This window comes from Bicyclus anynana, chromosome 17, assembly GCF_947172395.1.
Source record: "Bicyclus anynana chromosome 17, ilBicAnyn1.1, whole genome shotgun sequence".
Lineage (NCBI taxonomy): Eukaryota > Metazoa > Arthropoda > Insecta > Lepidoptera > Nymphalidae > Bicyclus > Bicyclus anynana.
The window spans coordinates 15716420-15738796 of NC_069099.1; the positions used below are offsets into that span (position 1 = coordinate 15716420).

At 37.4% G+C, this 22377-nt stretch overlaps 1 protein-coding gene across 2 annotated transcripts; it reads right to left on the reverse strand.

Annotated features, from left to right (window-relative positions):
* Nucleotides 1–68: 68 nt before the first annotated feature.
* Nucleotides 69–22377, reverse strand: LOC112050147 (protein split ends). 2 transcript variants are annotated; one of them, XM_052886449.1, is made up of 7 exons: nucleotides 20825–22368; nucleotides 15613–15881; nucleotides 15025–15135; nucleotides 12989–13074; nucleotides 12335–12455; nucleotides 6167–6345; nucleotides 69–5676 (listed from the first exon to the last, which is right to left on the reverse strand). In XM_052886449.1, the coding sequence occupies exons 1-7, from the start codon at nucleotides 21774–21776 to the stop codon at nucleotides 5451–5453; spliced, it is 1944 nt and encodes a 647-aa protein (XP_052742409.1). In that variant the 5' UTR covers nucleotides 21777–22368; the 3' UTR covers nucleotides 69–5450. The 2 variants fall into 2 exon arrangements, with proteins under 2 accessions (XP_052742409.1, XP_052742408.1); XM_052886448.1 differs by lacking the exons at nucleotides 69–5676; nucleotides 6167–6345 and adding an exon at nucleotides 7536–11344 and having other exon boundaries at nucleotides 20825–22377.

Genomic DNA, 22377 nt, shown 5'->3' on the forward strand with positions numbered 1-22377 from the left:
ATAGGTAATCATGAATAACTGTAATGTTAAGCAGAACATTAGGTATATTGAAATAAAACTGAAAAACATTTAGATAAAGAATCCTTTATTTCTCAAACACAAGAGTCATCGACTCTACAAAGGACTGCAATAATTAGAAGAGCTATTGCGATAAACATATCGAATACTTTATACGTTACTTAACTACGCCATAAATAATTTAGTTTCAGCAACATTTACACACGTGTCCGCGTAAAACTCACATGCCTCTCATCCAAGCACGCTTGCTTAAATCTAATTGCTTAGGATACATGAAAATAAATAATTGTGAAAATACCGAACTTATTTCAGACAACGCCTGAGTATACACATTGGCCATTCGAGACTCCACTAAACGTTTTTTTTTAAAACAGAGCCTAAGAAGACTGGAAGATTTTTTTGGTTATTTATTAAAAAAAAAATGTATTGTGTATTCATTTTCATTTATTATTACTTTTCAATTAAAGTTAACTTTTTAGGTTAAGAACTGTAGGTACATCTTTTATTCCTTACTGTAAATATTGTGTAGGTAAAGCCTATGGCTTTAGGTAGGTACTGTTTCTTATATCTTTCAATTTTACGTCTTAAGGGTAGGAATGTCGTTCGGTATATACAACATACAGACCTTAAGACAATTATTTCTGTGCAAACCCATTTTGTCTTGTCTAATTATTATGGAATTATAATTTTCAAAATGATATGAAAAGCTATGCAAAGCTGTTCTTTATTACAAGTTCTATAAAAATAAAAACTTCCGAGCAATTAATGAACACATTTTAGAGTGGCAAAAATATTTGTCGGAATTGTACTCTCACTCACTTATTGTTTGCAGTATTAACCAGTGGCGAAGGATGAAATTTTAACGAAGTTAAGCCCTCCCATAGAAAAGGTCGATACAAACGCCCGTTTCTACATCCATTCATATTCATTACAATAATGAATATGTATAGATTTTTAAAAGGCAACCCAGCGGGAATCGACCCGTATGAACTCTTCGCCGCTGGTACATACATAAAATTATTATCAATTTTTAGTATTTGTATCATTTAATGAAATCTCGACGTGGCCTCGCTAGCTATCTATAGGAACCAGACCTCTAATATTCGCGACCTTACTACATTAAACTTTACATCTAGCCAATACTATGTCACTGGAAAGATCAGGTAATTTTCGTTAAAATTATAAAGAAATATTATATACACATCACAGATTTTAATGAAGACAGTGATTTTAAATTTAATTTTAACTAATTTGACAGATAAAATGTGACATTAAACATATTATTTACATTCTTTTAAGTGTGTAAAGACTACTATTTTTACATGTGTCAATTTACATTTATCATTTATTTACACCTCTAGAATTATAAACCTAAACCTACTTCGATTGTCATTATACATTTTTTATTGGTCATCAATATAAAAAAAAAATTGTATAATCAAGTATGTCAAGAAATGTTCATTTTAATAAACGTTATTAGAAACAAACAGACTAAATAATTTACGCAAAACTGTGAAATACATACATTTATTTTTAACTGACTCCAAAAAAGGAGGCTCACAATTCGACTGTATGTTTTTTTTTAATATAATCGCTCAAATGTCTGATGTGTTCTCGTGAAGGAACATTTTGCACAAAAGTTGTAGTCAAAAAAATTAACAACACTGTCTTCATTTAAATCTGCTTTACAACATGATCGCACATTGCACTGCACTTTTATAAATTTTGAAATTTGTAGCATCAAAAAAAATATACAACTTCCATAGAAATAATTCAAACTCTCGGTACACAGAAATACTTTTATGTTGTATGTGCGATCAGTTTCAAACAATGATATTTATTTCTATAAGTTAAATAAAATAATTACTCTCGCATGGTAATAAAGTTTATTGAAGTTTTGTTTTCTCGAGTTCCCATACTAAGCAAAGTTACGATTGACACAGGTACAGTGTGCTAAATATTATAATATTCAAAATTAATATAATATTATATTCAATAGATTTGTGCGTATATATTGATAGGATATATATTTTTAATATAGACTAATATACTGTTTAAAACAATTTGAATATATATGATTGTTATATTGTTCATCAAATTCAAACGTTGGTGCTAATTCAGATGTTAATTAATCTGTAACTACAGTAAAATTAACTGTTGTAAAATAGTGCATTTTAATGGAAGCATTGATATAAAAATTCTTTCATTTCAATTCAAAGAATTGTGATTTAATAAGCACAATCAATTTAAATTTTACTATTGCTCATGACAGACAGATAACTGAAAACATATAATGCTTTGTTACATAAAAAAATGTAAACAAAAACATTGACATTCTCTGTTGATTCTGTCAATTTGCAGAGTGAGAATTGTCACAAATAACAATTGTATTTTAAACCAACCAATACTGTTATTTGGAAAATATATTATAGAAAAGTCTCATATAAGTCTATATAGTGTTAAGGATCATATAGATAAAATAGTGGTAAACAAAAAAAAATAAGCCTTGGCTGATTTTGTCGTGGGCTCTTCTCGGACCGAGGCGCGTTTGATACCCTCGTAACTTTAATTTTAAATTTTCGCCTTTAATTACCACCATTAAATCATGACATAGCTTGACTTTTCAAAAGAGCTTGTAAACTACGCTTAATTGAAATAAATGAAATTTAAATTTGAATTTTGAATCTAAGTACTGATTAAAATTTGTACACACACTGTACCTAAATAAAACAAAATAATTTTGAAACTCATTTATAAGGCAAACTCTGCACTAAATTGACAGATGCTACACTAGTTTTATTGCCTTTCTTTACCTGTCAATTTAGTTGACAGTTTTTTACCATATAAAGAGACTGAATTGTTATCTTACATCTTAACATTTTTACAATTTTTATTACTTCAAATATATAAAAAAATTATGGAATTTTAAAATTGTGATGAAAAATTTTAAAGCTTAATAATTTACTATTTCATTGACTGTACAACTGTATGTATGTACAACTTCAATATACTTTTATATATATATTAATGTCTTTTATAGTAAAATATTATGACATTTAATTTACATATAAGCATTGCTAAGGTCCCTGCAGAATGAAAACTCTTTATTGATTGTTAGTTAAATATAGATTGGCGGGCATTGTAAAAACATTAATTTACTAGTGAATAATAATAGTAATAATTTAGCATTTCAAATAGTCTGTCCGCCATATTGGATTTAAGTCACGTGACTATTTTTTTCGTATTCCTGACAGCAAACTCTTTCATTTGATATCGCTAACATAGGTTTGAATTTCAAACAGCCAGTCCGCCATCTTGGGGAGGCCGCCATATTGGATTGTAATGATAATGACATTTCTTAGATAGTCATGTGTGATCATAAGAACTCAGAGCGTGTGCAAAATTTCATCCTAATCGAAGACCGTGAAGTGGGTCAAATTAGGATTCCAAAATTTTCTTACATACATAGTTAGTTACAAGTAAAGCTTACTTTAAAGCGTGTTAAAAAAGAAACCATTTTCAAAAATTTGTCTTTCTGTGAATCTGCCAATTAGTTGCAATATCTTCAGAGACGAAGCAGTTTAATTCTACGCCTATCACAAAGTCTGCCATTTGTAAGGACCCTAACAAATCTCACAGATGTAAAACTGCAATTATTTACAAAATACATCAACACACCCAGATAACATATACAGCGTGACGAGACATTGTGCATCTTGAGTATTATATAATAATTCATGTGGTTTTAATCTATATTTATGTCTGCTACTGCTCACAACCGATACAGCCGTGATGGCTCAATGGATATGACCTCACCTACGAGTCAGAGGATTTCTAGGTTCGAATCTGGTCCAGGTCCTCCAACTTTTCATCATCATCATCATCATTATCAACCCATATTCAGCTCACTGCTGAGCTGGAGTTTCCTCTCACAGTTAGAGGGTTAGGTTTTAGTCCACCACGCTGGCCCAATGTGGATTGGCAGACTTCACACACGCAGAGAATTAAGAAAATTCTCTGGTATGCAGGTTTCCTCACGATGTTTTTCCTTCACCGTTTGAGACACGTGATATTACTTTTTTACCAACTTTGCATACATGAGAATTTTCTTAATTCTCTACATGTGAAGTGTCTCAACAAGTTGTCTCTGCACGCTGCAATGTACCAGATCTATCCAACTAAAGTATAAATCTCACAACGATAGCCTTTGATCTAAGAAACAAATTTAAATTATAATGTTCTCAGTCTTCTATTACAATATAGCTATTATATATAGATCATTTAACATTAGATCTTTCGGATTTACAAAATGTTTTTTTATACAATTTGTACATCATATAACTATGCGTGTATATTATAGAAATTGACCTGACCTAAAATTACAATAATATTTTCCTTTAAACTATTTGATTTCAACTTCTTTAATACAAGTTGTTTTTTTATTACATCTAAATAAAATTAATTTTGTGATGACAATATTGAATCTATTGTACTAAACAATTTCGAGACTTTTAAAAAAAGTATAATTTTGTCTCATTCAATTTAACAATTCCCCCATCTCATCTGGTGACAAGTGACAATGACATCCAAAATTTATTTTTTTAGGGGTTTTGCATTAAAGTTAAAATCCCTGAATCTTGGACCGTGATGTCACTTACTATCAGAAGAGATCACATTCATACACTAATTCGTCATACAGTAAAAAAAAATTGGAGGACAATGTGGTTTTTAAAAGGTACCATTTGCCATGTTACATAATCTTAACAAAAAAAAGCCTACTGTATTAACAGTGTATGACAGATGTACTGTTAATACAATAGCTTTTTCACAACAAAACACTAGCATAAAGCGCTTTCTATAATAAATTAACTACCAATTAGGTAGATCTTTTCCCATTCCTTTCGAGATCCATCTCTATATAAATAAACAATAACCTTAATGTTTAAAATATTGTTAATCAGCGTCACTTATTTAGTGTCACTTTCATCACCAACCAACCAACCACCAAATGTCACTTTACTCTGTCATTTCGTTGTTAATAACAATTAATGTACATACAGTTTAGTCATTGGTTTTGTTTCATTTCATCATCACACTTTTATTTGATCACAATGTTTTGACACATTTGACACATCACAAGATCAGTATTGTTGACCGTCATTGGTGATCATCACCCACTGTCACTATAATTGTTTTACATTGTCTCCATCTCACCACCAGTACCATTCACTGGTGACAATTACTCAGTGTCACTTGACCACAACATCAGTACTGTTTTTCACCGTTCCATCACTGGTGACGATCACCTAGTGTCACCTGTGTATTTTGCAACATGCCCACAACATCAGTACCGTTTATCACTGTTCCGTCACTTGTGACGATCACTCAGTGTCACTACCGTACGCGTGGCCCATCAACCCGTAGTGCGAGTGCTAGTTGGCGCGCGCGCGCTTGGCGTGCGACGACTGCGGCGCGTGCGCAGGCCGCGGCGACTGGTGCGCCTGGTGCGGCGCCTCGTCCGCGAGCCCCGAGCGCATCATGTACTTGAACTGCGGCATGTGAGTCATGACGTCGCGGATCTGCACCAGGGCCATGCCGTTCTCGCCGGCCGCCGCCGACTTGCACTTGCCCGACATGCGGAGGACTTGCAACTGGGTCCTGGAAATTTGAGCACAATGTCAGCCACCAAAGCACATCGTCATCATCAAAACTTCAACAACCATTCACTGAGTTACAGATTTGTTATTGAAGTACACTAATATTATAAAGAAGTAAGTAAGAGTTTTGTGGTGTTGTAGGGATAATCTCTGGATCTACGGAAACGATTTTGAAATTTCTTTTACCAATAGAAAGCCACATTATTTTTGGGTGAGACTATTTTTTGTCACTATACTTGCTGACGCCGCGCGGCTTTACCTGCGTGGTTCCCGTTCCCGTAGGAATAATGGGATAATATACGGCCTATAGCCTTCTTTGATAAATAGGCTATCAAATACTGAAAGAATTTTTGAAATCAGACCAGTAGTTCCTGAGATTAGCGCGTTCAACCAAACAAGCAAATGAACAAACAAACTCTTCAGCTTTATATATTAGTATACATTCCCACGGGAACGGGAACTAGCCGGTCGTTCGGCGAGGTGACACTCACGTGTTGGGCTTGTAGAGCGTGAGCCCCAGCGCGTCGAGCATGGCGCGGCACGTGGCGAGCGGCACGCGCGGGAAGAAGTGGCTCGCCAGGTCGGGCAGCGTCATCAGCTGCTCCGTATACTGGTACGGCTTGGCGTTGATGCACGGCACCATCGTGTTCTCCACAACTGCCTTCTGGACCTGTAGACAACACGCGCACTCAATGAAAATACTCGAAAAAAACCAAGCAGATGGCTCACCTAACGATAGAAGACATCTATCGCCTATAAGAGAGTGACATTTGGCAGAAAATGCAAGGGACACGTCCTATAACGCCATGTGACCATCTATTTAATGCATGGGTCTTAACGCCAACAACCACATTTTTCAGACTAAAACACAAATGATTGAGGAGTGTGGAAGCACCACATGTCACCTTAATGGCAATAATTCCTAAATACTAAGAATTCTTATTACAATGGCGACAAAATACGAGACTATCAGCCAATCATAACGCGCGTCTGTGGTTTTGGCTATTGTCTACGCACCGTATTCGGCGTAAATAAAAAAAATATAGCATATAATATAGCTTTCACTTTCGTTGCGATGAGACGAAAGACAGCGGTATGTACAGCTCGTGCGGATTAACTTGACACCTGACTCGAATGATGTTTGTACTGTGTTTGTTTGGTCGTTTTTGGTAACCAGGAGTCAAGTGAATGTGCACGATAATGCAGCTCCTGGTGGGCCTATTATACTTGCTTCAAAAACAGGCTGGTGATTATGACGACCAAGTATATTTTAGCATAGATAACACATCAAATCGTCAAGCAACCAAACATGACCTCGTTATCTATACATATATATATGTTTGGCAGAGATGATATTTTTTTTTTCTTTTTCTGTTAGTTAATTATTATTGCGTAGTAGTTACGTTATCCCCGTCATACCCCCAACCAATGTTATTCCCACTTGTCAGCTATCACAATAGGGTAGTTGACTCAAATAAAATTCAATATAAACTATTAATTTCGTATAGTATATGGATTAAGTTCCGAAATATATAAAAGTTGAGGATTTCATAGAAAACTCAATTCAAAAATATGTATTTATTAAATTTTCCAAACATCAAAAACGCTGGATTTTTGCAAAAAAAATTGTGTCTCGTCAAGATTTTCTACTCACGGAAAATTTGTTTGATAAATATAATGAAATTGAAGTTTTTTTTTTTTCTAAAGTAAGCAAGTATACTAAGAGTGTAAATAAAATTTTAAATTACGTCATATTAACAGCTTTGAAATAAAATAAAACAATTGTGTTTTATATCACCAGAATTTATTCATCAAGAAAAATTATCGAAAATAAGTTCCTTTTGATTTGTATATGCATATTTTAAATTATTAATTATTCAAATTAAATTCTAAGTAACTAATATAATGCACTTTCATCACAGTTTTGTTACATACATATTAATTGAAAACTAGTTACAGAACATGTGGGTAAAATATTATTATGCGAGACTCCTAGTGTCTCGTTAACTTAATAGAAAAATGTTTAGTTATTTCTCAACAATCTGTGCGGTATGCGGTAAAACGCGTTATTTTCTACGAAAATCACGATCTTGGAGGAATAGGGGTGATGACAGTTTGTATTTTTTTGACAAATTGTATGTAATTTAGGAGTATGCTAATAGTTTTTTTAAGAGTAACAGGATATCTGCGATCATTACTTTTGAAGCTACAGGGATTTAAAGGTTCAGATTTGCGGCGCTGCCGCGGAACCCTGAAAAACGCCCCATACAAAGTGGCACGAATTAACGACATCGTAAAAAAAATTTGTAATTTTGAAATTTTTATAATCTTATTTATTTTGCAAACATTCAGTCAATCTTTGTTTTTTACATATTAATTATAGTTATTGAGTTTATTTACCCGAATGTTTCATAAAAATCGATATATTCAAACCTAGTCATCATCCCCATTCCGGGATAAAAAACCAGCCTATCATTCAGGGGCGTAGCTACCACTGTATAAGCCTTATCAATCATACAGGGCGTTCAGACTACAGGGCCCTTACGCGTGAAAGAAAAAATTAGTAAAACACAATCCACAATCTCACTTAAAACTTCCTTAAAAGTTCCCCAAAAAAAAAAGCCTGTAGAGTTTCACTTTTCACTTTCAGAAATTACAAAAGTCAAAAGCAATCTTTTTCCCCGGGTTATGTGAGCGCCCAAAAGTAGGTTAATCAAGGAAGCTATTTTGTTTCTTTTGTGAGGAATCTTTTTGGGAACCCCTGGCTTATTTTGATACGAGGCCCCTTCAAGGCTCGCTACGCCACTGCTATCAATACCTCCATCTTCAGTGAAAGTCCCATTGAAATTGATTCAACCGTTCAATTACAACTATGAAACATCGATTCTTTGTAGACAGTTTTTATAATAGCGTTAGATCGTTGATCATATACTTTGGCATAAAAGTAACGTCTAGCGAGACAGGTCCTGTACAATAATTGGTCTGAGATAATCAATTAACATGAATAACACTCACGAAAAATTCTAAAATTAATTTGTATGTATTGATAATCTCGCTATCAACTCATATCCGACTCACTGCTGAGCTCGAGTCTCCTCTCAGAATGAGAGGGGTATTGATAATATATTGACATTATTTACCTACGATCACAAATCTATAAAAAAAATTAACGTATTGTGCGTTAAATTACCTACTCGTAATACCCTGTGAGACTTCATTAATGATTTGACGATAATTATGAATAACAAAAACATAATTGAGAAACTAACTAAAACGATAGAGATGGGCCGAGTACTCAGTTGATACTCGGTTTAAGAAAAGCATTATTTAGGTACATATAAAACAACAGCGTTAATCAAAAAGTAATTATCAGTAATTTAGGAAATCTTTAAAAATCTCAATTAAATTTAAATGAAATTAAAATGAAAGATTTAAAAGAGCAACTATTGAATTTCCCGTCGCTCTTCTCAACAGGAGACTGCGCCTTCTGAGCTGGTGGTAGAGAAACTACAAATAGTCAAACTTGACGTTTCAAAAGTGCTTGTAAACTAAGCCTACTTGAAAAAAACAATTTTGAATTGAATTGAATTGATTGAATACTTGTCTACGCGCGCGAAATGGAAATTTGATTGAACCGAGTTACTCGGCCGAGTACTCGGTTGAAAAAAATTTAACCGAGTAAAACTCGGTACTCGTTACTCGGCAAAAGTGTTACTCGGCGCATCTCTATAAAACAATATATAATTTATATTCAATAAATACCTATACATTGCAATAACTGCATTTAATGCTTTCAATATTGCAACAGTATATTACTTTAAAGGGTTCCCAACAATCATCAATACGATAAGAGGGCCGTTTTGGTTTTTGTAAAGCACATGAAGTTTTGTAAACAAAAGCGTTTACCATATGTGACAAATGCAGTAATTTTTTGGAACACATGTATTTAAAAACACATATCGGCCTTCTTTTCGTGTTGCCAATATACAAAACTATCTTTACAGCTAATTAGACTCACTTTAATTTAAACAATTTATTAATCACTTTTATAGGAACTGTATTAAAGTCCTTTTACACTGGCATATTCTAGAAACAAAGTTAATTTAATCTGACAATCAGTGGTAAAAAAGGTCTGTTTTACAGAATGCTTTGATTGTGTGCATACTTTATATGCGATTGTCCTTCTATAGATACGCCAGTGTAAAGGGGCCGTTATATGTTTATTTTAAACTAAATGTTTAACCTCGCGGTTTCATTCGCGTAGAACCCTCCCTCTATACCGGAACGGATTCAATAATAAATTAATATTCCAGATTATAATCTACTCGTACCTCGGTGCTAGATTTTATCTAGAAAAGTTTTGGAGTTGTAAATTAACCCTACTATAGTTTAATAAAATAGCGATAGAATGTTTGGTGGATCAAATCCGAAACAAGGTATTCTTAAAAGGGGCACCTCCTTTTTGAAACAACCAATCAAAAGCTTTTCAATAAAAGAAAAACAAAAACATAACGAGTAACCCTAACAGCGGAATTCATAGACGTTGTTTGGGCACCGCCGCTGAGTGTCGAATTTAACCTCTATTAGTTTGAGAATTTGACACTCAGCGGCTGAATGATCCCCTGGGGATGCCCCTACCACGTCTACGAATTCCACTGTAAGTATGACTTGGTGTACATCACGTGACGTCACAAACAAGACAATAAGACAAAACGTTGTGGATAGCATTGTGACAAATTGTCGCCTCAAACTAATTACACATGGACCAGTATTGCACCCACATTCACGGACAAAATTGTCTGTCACTTTCTGAGCAAAACGAGCGTAGAATTGGTATAGATCTTATACTAGGCAAGAAATTTTTGCCCGTTTTTACACCATTCAACTACACAAAAATGTATTTTTGCGGACGAACTCTTTAACCGACGAACACGAGTACAACTATGAAACATCGATTCTATAGAGACGGTTTTTATAATCGCATTAGATCGTTGATCTTATACTTTGACAGAAAAGGACCCTCTAGCAAGGCAGGTACTTATCTAATTTAGTCTGAGATAGTAGCACAAGGTCCTCCACGCAAACACAAGTCGCTAACGGTTATTCCTTCTGTACGCATGCTCCGAGTATCGTCTATCCGACTCTGGCTTAGAACGGAAACTGTCGTGCTCTCGCATCAACTCCTCTCTCCTGCGTCTCCTCTCCTGATCCCGCAACGTCCTCATACTCTGTTCGTCCCTCCGCTCCCTCTCCTGCCGCCGCCGTTCGTCTTGTTGCAAACGCAACTGACTCTCCCGCTGTCGTCTGTCCTCTCGCAAGTTGCTACGCGACACTTGCTCCCGCGAGTTGTTAGCTCGTTGTGTCTCTTGCATGATGCGTATCGCTTTTTGCAAGCGACCGTTAGTTGTTGCCGTTTGTTTTTGTTGATGTTGATAACTTTGCGTCGCGTTTTGTTGCCGCGAAGCAGTCGAAGTCTGTCGCTTCTGGTGCTCCGTTCTGACGTTTTGTTGCAATTGCAGCGAGCTACTTGCCGGTTGTCGCCTCTGTGTTGCCTGTTGTTCCAGTCTGCCCGTTTGTTGATGTTTCTTGTTGCGCAACTCCTGTTGACGAGAGTTGGTTGCGGACGTCGACTGCTTCTCATTGCTTTGGGCTTGTCCAGTTGTTCGTATCTGGGAAGTAGGAATCCGTAGCTTTTTAACTTTAAAATTTTAAAGTTTTCTTTGTGATTTGTAGGTGTAACTGCACTTTTAACCGTCCTTATTTAGTTATGGTAAAACAAACACCTCGGAGTTTTTTTTTTGTAGTTTTATAACCGATAAGACATACAAAAATAAGTCGTACGTGGTAAACAGATTAAATTCGCTCGCACTAAGATGTTTGTCTCGGCAAATATCCAGTTGCTTCTGGTTCCGTCCGGTTATATGCGGTTGCAAACAAAACTATATGGCGAGATAAAAATCCAATGTGATAAACCCGAACATAATAGTTTGAGCACAAATATTAGAACCTCAAGGGGCCTCCGTAAGAGGTAAGCATCGGCAAAATTATTGAAAATTGACAATGCAAACGGTAATGCTGGGGGCACACTAACGGGGAACGTCGTGAATTAAGGCGTTAACCTTAGTGTAGCCACGATTTAACGCGTTAATTTTCACCGGGATTAAGAATGGCGTTAGACGTTAAGCGAGGCGTTTAGGCTAAGAGCTTAACACCATGATTTACGGATAAATGTGTCACACCATATCTACGAATTGCAAGTCACGAAAAATGCACAATTTCCGCAAGAATTGACGTCATGTTATAAGTTCTCTAATGTCTATAATATAATAAAAATACAAATATGGCATGGATCTAGGACATAGGGAATGGGACTTTTATTTGCCATACTCTTTTACAAATATTAGTAATAAACGTATGTCCCTTTCACCACCATCCAAGCTTGTGCTAGGACTAGTACCCACCATACCGCAATAGTCCACGGGGGTCGCCGTTAGTTGTGTGAAGTGCGCAAAATTGTCAGTAGAGGGAGGATCTCACTTTGTAGATTTAGGGGTTGATTTAGCACCACTACTCTCCAGCCAGATCTCCAGTTCTGTGTTTGGGTATAGAAATTTCAGCCTGTCTCAAATACCTATATAATAAATATAGGAAGAGCTCACCTTATACGGCGTATGGTTTCCGCTGATGCTTATGTCCGGTATAGGCGTTAACCGCTTCCGCGAGTCCACCGTGTGCGTACCCGAGTGACCGTTCATAGAGCCCGTCACTTGCGGCTGAACACTGCAACGAGAAATGCACTTTTAGTTATCTTTTTGACAGCAAACGACCCTCAAAGCCATAGATTCTCAACGTGGGCGATATCGCCCAAGTGGGCAATTGAGAATTTCAGTAGGGAACCAGAGTTTGAAGGGAAAAGGGAAGATGAAAATAATATTGTAAAAATATGAATTAAAATACTTTTGCTATGTGTGTATTTCACATAATAAGATTAAATTATTGCTTTGTTTCTCTTTGCGTTGGAACAAAAGAGTAAGAGATATTTTCGATTTCGACGCAATTGCTCGACAATGTTCTCTCGTGACATTCTAGGCCTACAAAAATGTTCCGTAATCGAAGTGCAACGTATACAGGATGTTCTGTCAGATATGGATGAAGTTATCACTTTGATATCACTACTCATAATCTCGTTAAGATAAAATAATTTTTAACTACGAAGGTCCCAAACGCTCCCAATCTGAAAAGCCCACAAAAAACTTGGCCAGGTATCGGCTTTCGTTTTTTTCATCACCATCGTATATACAGGGTGTGCTCACTTCATGGTGGACGTGTTGTTGGTGCTGCGGACGAGCGGCGGCGGCGGCTGCTGGCCCATCGCCATCGAGATGGCGTTGTTGGGGAACTGCAACAATACATCGTCGGTAAATACCGGCCCACTGCCCACAGCTGGACATGGGTCACATATTGTGAAGCTTAGAGACAACACCCAATAGATTCCACATACGTACAAGACAAAACGCACACCAAGCTGAAGTGGTTTGGCACTTCGAGAAGTACAGCTTGTCAAGTTCGTTGATGACACTCCCATGATATTACGACGGGTTTTTTGTTTGTTCAGGATTGCGCAGGTGTGAAGTCGTGCCCGGGGAGCATCACTACCCTCCCTCCCGATCCCGCGCGGACCATCGGAAGTGTTACGAACGAATTTGCCAGATAGATAGATGTATGCTTTAGTAAAATTAATTAGAACAAAAAACTGATTCCTAACAAAGACGACTTGTCCTGTTAAATCTATGGGAAGTCGTCAATGAACCCAAAGCGTTGCAAAAACCGCAAACCTTCCGCATTTGATAAACTCGAATTAGAATAAAATGTTCAACACGCGGAATCATTTGGGTTATCTGTTAGATTATGCCAATTGTCAATATGGGTTCATCATTAACAACCGATGGACCACTGCTAGACGTAGGCCTCTTGCATGGACTTTCAAACAAACCAGCGGCTTCCTACAACCCGCTTGTACCACCCAGTGAGGGGTAAACCTACGCTTTCCAGTACGGGGTCGCTATTCCAGCACCTAATACCAATACGGGTTTGTGGGCCGTCAATAAGCATAATCGGGACCGTCTGCCTTATTGATTCAGTGGTAGTTTATATAATCCAATCAAGCGATGTTGGATCAGACTATAAAGTTATTTCTACTAAGAAACTTTCAGTATAAATTCTCAGCCTGTAGTTTTGGTTGTCTTAAACTTACACCTTAGTGCCTTGGACAGCATAATACATATAATATACATTGTAGATTAAACATAATCCATAGCAACTGGCGGGTTGAGGAAAACTGTTTACGGTAATAACCATTCGGTTTTTCCAATGCAACACTACAAACAAACAAAAAAAAATTCAATATCATGTGATGAATATAAATACTTCATGTATGCCTAATGTAGCTACTCTACCTACTTTAACCATATCATAGGTCCTGAGTAGGGCCATGAGCGATGAGAGGCGAGAGGCGAGAGCGATGTACAGCTGACCTTCGTTATTTTATAAAATCATAGTTTGTCAGCACATGCTTTACCATAGGTACGCGTAATAGTAGGGGAACCCGGAATGCTAAATTTGCAGTTACTAAAGCCTCATTAGAATCGATTAGATTTGCTAATTAAATGATAGAAAGAATAAATGGTTATATACTTTTTTAGCTTTAGGGGTGGAGAAAAAAATTAAAAGACAGTTTAAATTAAATGACTTTAAAGACAATTTTTATTACATAGGCTACCTAAAATCATCAGAAAACGTGAGCGATTATTCAGGAGATTATTTCATTCATAAGTAAAAAATTAACCGCGCTCGTGGCTCGATAACAGAAATATAAGGGTTTTATTTTGTAACTTTGGAACCCTCCCATTCCTTTACGTTACGCTCAAATCGTCAGATTTTCAAAATGCACGCCTTTGAGCTATCAACTCAGTTATAATATCTTATTCTGACGTGCTGGGTGAGTATTTCTGAAGCTAGTTTTTTTTTTTGTGTGGCATCATAGCTCCCAAATGGATAAAGTGATTTCAATTTAGTTTTTTTTTTAAAAGGTGACTTACGAGCGAGTGTTCTTTTGAGAGCTCAGCAGTGAGCTGAATATCTATACTAATATTATAAAGCTGAATGAAGAGTTTGTTTGTTTGATTGAACGCGCTAATCTCAGGAACTACTGGTCCGATTTGAAAAATTCTTTCAGTGATAGATGGCCCATTGATCGAGGAAGGCTATAGGCTATATATTATCCTCGTATCCCTACGACAACAGGAACCACGTGGCGACAGCCAGTGGGTTGATAACGACGAGTAGTTACCTGCACGTTCCGGTTGTGCTGCGACCGGTGCTGCGGCATGCCGGCGGCGGCGGCGATGGCGGCGTTGTTGTAGCGCGCCGCCGCCACCTGCGCCTGCGCCGCCACCTGCGCCTGCACCACGACACACTATTAGCACATGACATTTTTTCAAAATTTTCAACGTTTTCGTCAAAGTTCAACTTGACCGCTTATACAGGGTGTCCTGAAAATAGTACGACATCAAGGCCTACTAAAGTAACGCAATAGGTGTATTTAATTCCGGCAGCTAGTTCTAACTTTATTTAAGGCTAATTCATTGTTTTTAAAAGCGAGACTCTAACCCTACACCTCATCATCTTCAGCCAACGATTGTCCACTGCTCGACATATACCTAATCCTAAAGACCTAATTAAGACCTAAAAACACCACGGTCTTCAGTCATCTGTATCCAGCTCTCTGTAGACCCATTGTCACCTGGTAAGATGGTGGCAAATATATTGGGGAAATATATTCAGTAGCGTTCACGATAAATCAGAAGCGGTAACAGATACAGGGACCTCTTGAAGACCTTCAGAGGCAACACATCAAGAAGAAAAAGAAGACACTGACCTGAGCGAGCCTCAGCACCTGCTGCGTCTGCGCCTGCGTCAGCGTCCCCGGCAGGCTCCAGCCGTTGGCCAGCGCTTGCACGGTCGCCGCAGAGATGCCCGCGTGCGGCATTTGCATGGCGTTGGTCGCGCTCGCATGTCGCTGCGCCGGCCGCCGCCCACGAGTCGCGGCCACGCCGCCCATGCCCACGGCGCCGCCCACGCCGCCCACCGCGCCCGGCGGCGGAGCAGGCGGCGCCCGCGTCCACTGACCACCACCGGACACTGAGCCTGCAGACAAAAAACATAGTTAACTTCGTAGAAAAAACAAACATTCTAAATTCAAAAGTTCTTGTTGCGTCTCAGCAATTTATATTGAAATTACTGAGACTAACGCCCGTAGTTTCACGCGCATAGTTCCCGCTCTCGTGAGAATTCGGGGAAAACATATGGCCAATGACACTCACAAATAACATTGCTTATTAGTGGATTAGTGGTAAAGATTCTACATGCGGATACCACAAACATTACTACAAATATGAGTATAGATTATCGACTCTCTGCAGATAACTAAGCACATGACTTATTTCTACACAACATCGTACCGAAACGCTAAATTGCTTAGCAATTATCCCGCTAGAGCCAGTTTTAGACAGCATAGCTTTATACTGTTTAAATCTGGCTGTTTGAGGCAAGAAATATTTTTTCAAATAAAAATACTTTTGATTTTTTAATTTATAGTCCGGACTCCAACCAGACTTTGGCAGACTTCACACACACAGAAAATTAAGAAAATTCTCTAAGAATGTACTTTACGTTAGTACTTTTAGTTATAGTACTCGTACATAGCAACTATATTTTAATGGTAGTTTAAAATAACTTGATCAGCCAAAACCGCGCTCAAAAACTAGTCAACAATTAATACAAAGTATACAGCAAAGTAAAAAAGAAACCTGTACAGACTGTTTAATGCAAATTCGTTGAACGATGTCAAGGATTAGTTGAAGGTCCCCCTCAATAGCAAACAAGAAAAACAACGCAGTTACAAAATGTCTTCTTAGATCACAAGTGTCCTGCCACGACGGTCCAAAAGTCGGCGTGCGAGGCTACGAGGTCCTGGGTTCGCATCTTGGGTAAAGTTATCAGTAGCAGAGCAGTATTTAATCCCCCAAACTTCGGAGACCAAGTTAAGCCATCGGTCCCAAACATCTATTCTTAATATCATAAAGCTAATGAGTTTGTTTGTTTGTTTGGTTGCACGCGCTAATCTCTGAAACTACTGGTTTGAATTGAAAAAATATTTTGGTGTTGGATAGTCCATTTATCGAGGAAAGTTACACCTATAGGCTATTTAAAATCACACCATCAATTAAAAATGTGGCGAAAACGTAAAACCCTTTTCTTTTCTTCCGTTGCGTGCGTTGCGTTAATGTCGCAAAAATCATTTATTTGACGGAATTTTTCCCCTTCAATGAAGAAAACTTCTCTACTTTTATAAAAAATATGCACGCAACTGTTACGTTTCTCGAGCTTTTTCTTTATGAGATTTGAGTTTCTCCTTATGAGATTACATAATGATGAGTTTTCTCATTTAGACCTAAGTTTCAGCTCTTTAGATGTAATTAAAAAAGCATGTTTCAAAAAGTATCAATAACAATACTTCGAATAATAATCTTGTACTCACTATTTCCGATGTTCAATGCTCTAAACTCTTTATTATACTTTAAGTACTTTTTCAGCAAGTCTATTATGATTGTATTTTCTTTTAATTAGTATAATATTGTTTTGGTAATGATTGTTTTTGCCAAAATAATAAAAAAAAGTGCACTACGGCATACCTACTCGTATGTCTGTGTTTTAAAGTTGATTTTTGTCAAGAGTATTTTCCACGTGGAAGAAAGTCGCGGGCGTCCGCTAGTTATTTAATAGCGATCGTTACAATAAACGTCATTTAAGCCTGACCGCCCGCATAGGTGCAGGTGGGTCAACGCTGCATCAAGGAAAGAGGCGTGAGGCTCTAATAAGCCTTTATAACTAAAGGCTCAATAGTTTATGAGAATATAGCATACATACACACAGATCCAATACAGAACCAAACTATATGTATGAAGTGAAGATCATTAAAGGGCTACATTTCGAGGCTATGGAAATTAAGTCAAAGTCTTCATTTATTTCGATCAGGCTTAGTTTACAGTTTACACTTTCGTGTTCCTGTTCCTGCCTTAGTTTCGCCATGTCTGTCCGTCCGTGGTTTAGCGCAGAGATTAAAAATGTCAACAAAGTCGTAAATGAAAATGCAGTAAAAATTTTCTTAGAAGTCCTAAATAGTACACAATAATGGCGGACTAGTATCCAAAGACAATCAGTAGGGTCGGGGAGTTTATCACGGGAATCGTAACGTTATCAATTATCGTTATAACTGAAATAACGTTATAACATAAATATCACCGTTACTATACGTTACCTACAATAATATTGTTATTAATTAATAGTTATAATGATAATTTGTGTAAATGACTTATAACGAAACTCCGAGCATTAATTATTTTTTTTAGCAATCTAAATCGTAGACTGCATATCTATAGTCGTAAATGCAATACTGTATGCTATTCTAAACAAGATCATTATTAATAATACGCACAGCTGATATCGTAGAAGCTGGAAAATTAACAACATTTTATCGTTATAGATACCGGTATTTGAATAACGCTTTTAGGTATACTCGTAAGATATCTATAATGCTATAGAATAAACGTAAGCATATTTATCGTATAGCAATAATTTTAACAAAATTATTGCTATACAAACAAAACATGCTTCTAAATTAATTGATTAATAATCTATTTTCCATCTTTAAAATAACAATAATTCAATTATTAAAGAATTATTCATTATCATGTAATTTACCCATCCTTGCTTAGGGTAGCGGTAGGGTAGACAGGAAAGAAGTGCATATAAGTCAAATTGAAGTGTGACTGGGGCCACCAGTAGATAATATAGGGATCAATTACCTCTTTTGAAAATTCCTGATTACCGAAGCCTACAGCAGTCACCACGTACGACGTAACTCATATTTTATGAAGGCTGAAAGTTTGTCAGCATTTACTAAAGCCAAACTCGTTGTATATAACACATTGTATAATTAAGGTATACAATGTGTGTTTCATTTTATACCTAATTTGTTTTAAATCATGTATTGTTTTTTTTTACTGACTTCAATAAAAGGAGGAGGTTTTCAATTCAAGACTGATTTTTATTTTTAAAATCAATATCAACAATTTTGATTTTCATTAATTTATGAACAAGCTAATTATTATTTGGTGTGATATTACTTGCAATTTAAAACCTCATATTTTATTTGTTTGTTGATAAACAATGCACAGCCATTTTGGCTTTAGTATAGTGCAGTATGGTGATAATGTTGTAAAACAAGAAACAAACATTTAAAGCATATTCATGTGAATAATTCTTGATAACTTGTGAGTAATTTACATTACCTGAAATAGTGACAGCTCATATTTTATTTCTTTTAACTAATAACTTTATCAGCAATAAATGGATTAAATAACTTTGATATTGACCTAAATATTGACAGATGATGTAATTTATGGTGATTACAATAACAGTGTGTGTTATGGTTAATTATACATAAAATATAAAAATATATCTATAAATGAAATGTGTCTGTCAGTGATTTTAAAATAACTGTGTATTCTCAACTGTGTATTCCAACCAACAAGTGCCTTGCTGTTCCTCAACATACTCCATGAAGGTAGATGCTACCAAGTACCAACAATGATATTAAATAGTTACAAATAGGTAATTAATAATTAATGTCTGTCTAAAATAACTTTAAAATATTTCATTTATCCAAACATGCAAGGAAAAATTAGCAAATATTTTTGATTAAATTTATAATTGGCTAGATTATTGAGCAGAGGTCATAGGCATTAAAGGCAGTGATCTTTTGTCAATATTCAAAAGGGTATTTAAAAATTTTAAACCACCTTCCCGCTGCAGTGTCTTTATGTTTAATCTATGGTTTTATACAAGAGAAACATAATCAAGTCCTTTAATGGGTGGCGATTGATTTGAAGGCAGATGCTGCTAATGACAATATGCATACACCCAGCCCAGGAATGAAGAACATAACAACAGGCAGTATTAATCATTTAACATCTAGCGGTGGAAGGAGCATACTCCCTTGCTCTCAATGTAAAGGTCCTGCCACACTATGCTACTTGCTCTGTACATCGCTATGCTCCTTGCACTGTCAAAATGTTATCCTCTCTGCCCGCTCACTGCTCTATATGTGCAATTAAACATTCCAACTTGAAACAATGTAACACTTTCAAATGTGTTGGTATGAAAGAGACAGCACTAGGACAACTCTGCAGTCACTTGGGTCACATGTTAGCACCATTGTTTTGCGTGTTTAAAAAACAAAATAGGAAGTGGTGCACTTGCAGTTTGTTGTAGACCCATATATGAGAAAAATATTGATTGAATGAATACATCGAAGTTTTTTTCTAATGTCATTATGAAACTTGGTGTTCTCATCTAGAGGTCTAAAAGTAATCAATATGGAATCCAATAGGATAATTTCTTGATGGAGGATCAAATCAAATCAAATCAAATCAAATCAAATCAAATCAAATCAAATCAAATCAAAAATCATTTATTTCAAGTAGGCTCAGTTTACAAGCACTTTTGACACGTCAGTTGACTATTTGTAAAGATTCTACCACCGGTTCGGATGTCCAGACCATATTATTATATTTTTCATCAAAATTTTTTTCCACAACATTTTCCTTTATTCATTCATTAACCTTTTCTATGAAACCTATGAACCAATTTGAATGAAATTTGGTATAGACGTAAACTGGACCTTGGAGCAGAACATTGGCTACATTTACTCCAAGAAAAATCCATATTTCCCAAGAAATAGAAAAAAAAAAATTTACTTGAATGGAGTTGCAGTTGTCCTCTATATAACATATTTTTAACCCATCAGTCCTAGCCATTAAAATTAACATCTGATAATGGTCATTAAAGATTCAACCAATGTTATCAACCTAAGCCCACCAACCTGAATGGGATTAGTGTGGTAGGTGTGGAAGTATGCCCTCTCTTGTCCTGTGTGTTGTGTGTGTGTTGGAGGTCTGGCCATGTCTTCTTGGGCAGTTAAAATAGGCTGAAAATGAAGTTTACTAATATTTCTGAATGAAACTTACCTTTGGCTGAGATCAGGAGCTGCGAGTCCACAACCTTGTTGGGCCAGTACTCCTCAAACTCAGTGCCCGGTGGGAAGTAACTTTTGATGTCCGTCAAACTGATCACTGAACACGTCTCACTGGCAAACAGTTCATTCCTTATCCCCTGCACTTTACAACAAAACTTCAAGTATGACAAGTCCCACCCCTTTAACTGGTCCGCCTTTAACTTTAAATTGTCAGTTTCACCTTCAAAGTAGAACAAGGGCACAAACTTCTGACCGTCCCGCACTGTGTAAGGAACCACAGACTCTTTGTTAATCCTAATGAAGCCGCACTTGTCCTTGTTGTTGGTGGTGCCGCGCAACAACTTGTTATAGCACACGTCCAGGAAGTTGTAGAACTCGCCGGCGTCCGACAGCCGCACCACCAGGTCCTTCTGCGTAAAGGGCTCGCGCCCGAACTGGCCGTCGCAATGCCGGTTGTTGATCTCGTTGAGCAGCCGCGCCTCGATCTCCGTGATGTAGTAGCTTCGGATGCACGTGCACGAGTAGATGTCCGCGTGCAGGTAGTTCAGGTACTTGTTCAGCAGCTTGATCTCCACCATGCGCACCGCCACGTACTTCTCGCCCGAGCGGTAGATGTACGGGATGTGGCACTTGCCGAGCTGGTCCCAGCCGAAGTGGCCCTTCCAGCTCGCCTCGTCCGGCGCCGGTGTCTTCTTGTCTTCGCTCACCGGCCGCTGCTCTGCCGCCGCGGCGCCGGGCTTCCGCGTCAGGAAGTTGAGGATGCCCATCTGCCCGCCCACCGCCGGCGGCCCGGCGCCCATCATCGCGCCAGGCTGAGGCCGCGCCGCCGCGACCGAAGCCGCCAGCGCCTTGGCCTTGTTCGCCTCCACCATCTTTGCCGCCAACTCCCTGATCTCAGCCTCATCGGGCCGCTCGGTTTTCACTTGAACCAGTCCGTCCGTCATTTTGCCAACTTTAGAGACTCCGTTAATGACACTTACAGCTTTATCCGTTCATAATCACTGCAAAATCCGACTACATCGTGTCCCATGAAATTCTGAACTCTCACTTTGTATTCACGAATAATCAACTGAATTCACAAATCGTAAACATTGTAATGTACACACCGAATTATCACAGCACTATTTGACAGATTAGCGATGCAAGGCGCGCACCACCTATGGATTATTTTATTGTTATCAGTGCTAAATTATATTAAATTCACACAGAACGGTCGCACTGGATACGCGTGTCTGCCCGCAGCCCGACCCGAGGGTCTCGGTTAACTTGTTTATTACACTTGACGTTTTCAACTTATTTTCTCAGTTTTCCGGCACTTCCAAATTCATTTAAATTCGATTAATATCCCGAGTTTCCTTTGGTTTTCACGAAAAAAATATTTTTGTTTCCACGCTACGGTCGAGGGAACATGAAACCCAAATTTTGTGTTCACGAGGGAAATGCCCAATACCGTTGTGTAGTCTCGTGGGGAGTGTGGTTCGTTCGTATACATTTTTCACCTTTTGGTGACTCAGCATCGAACAAAATGGCCGCCGACAAGGCTTT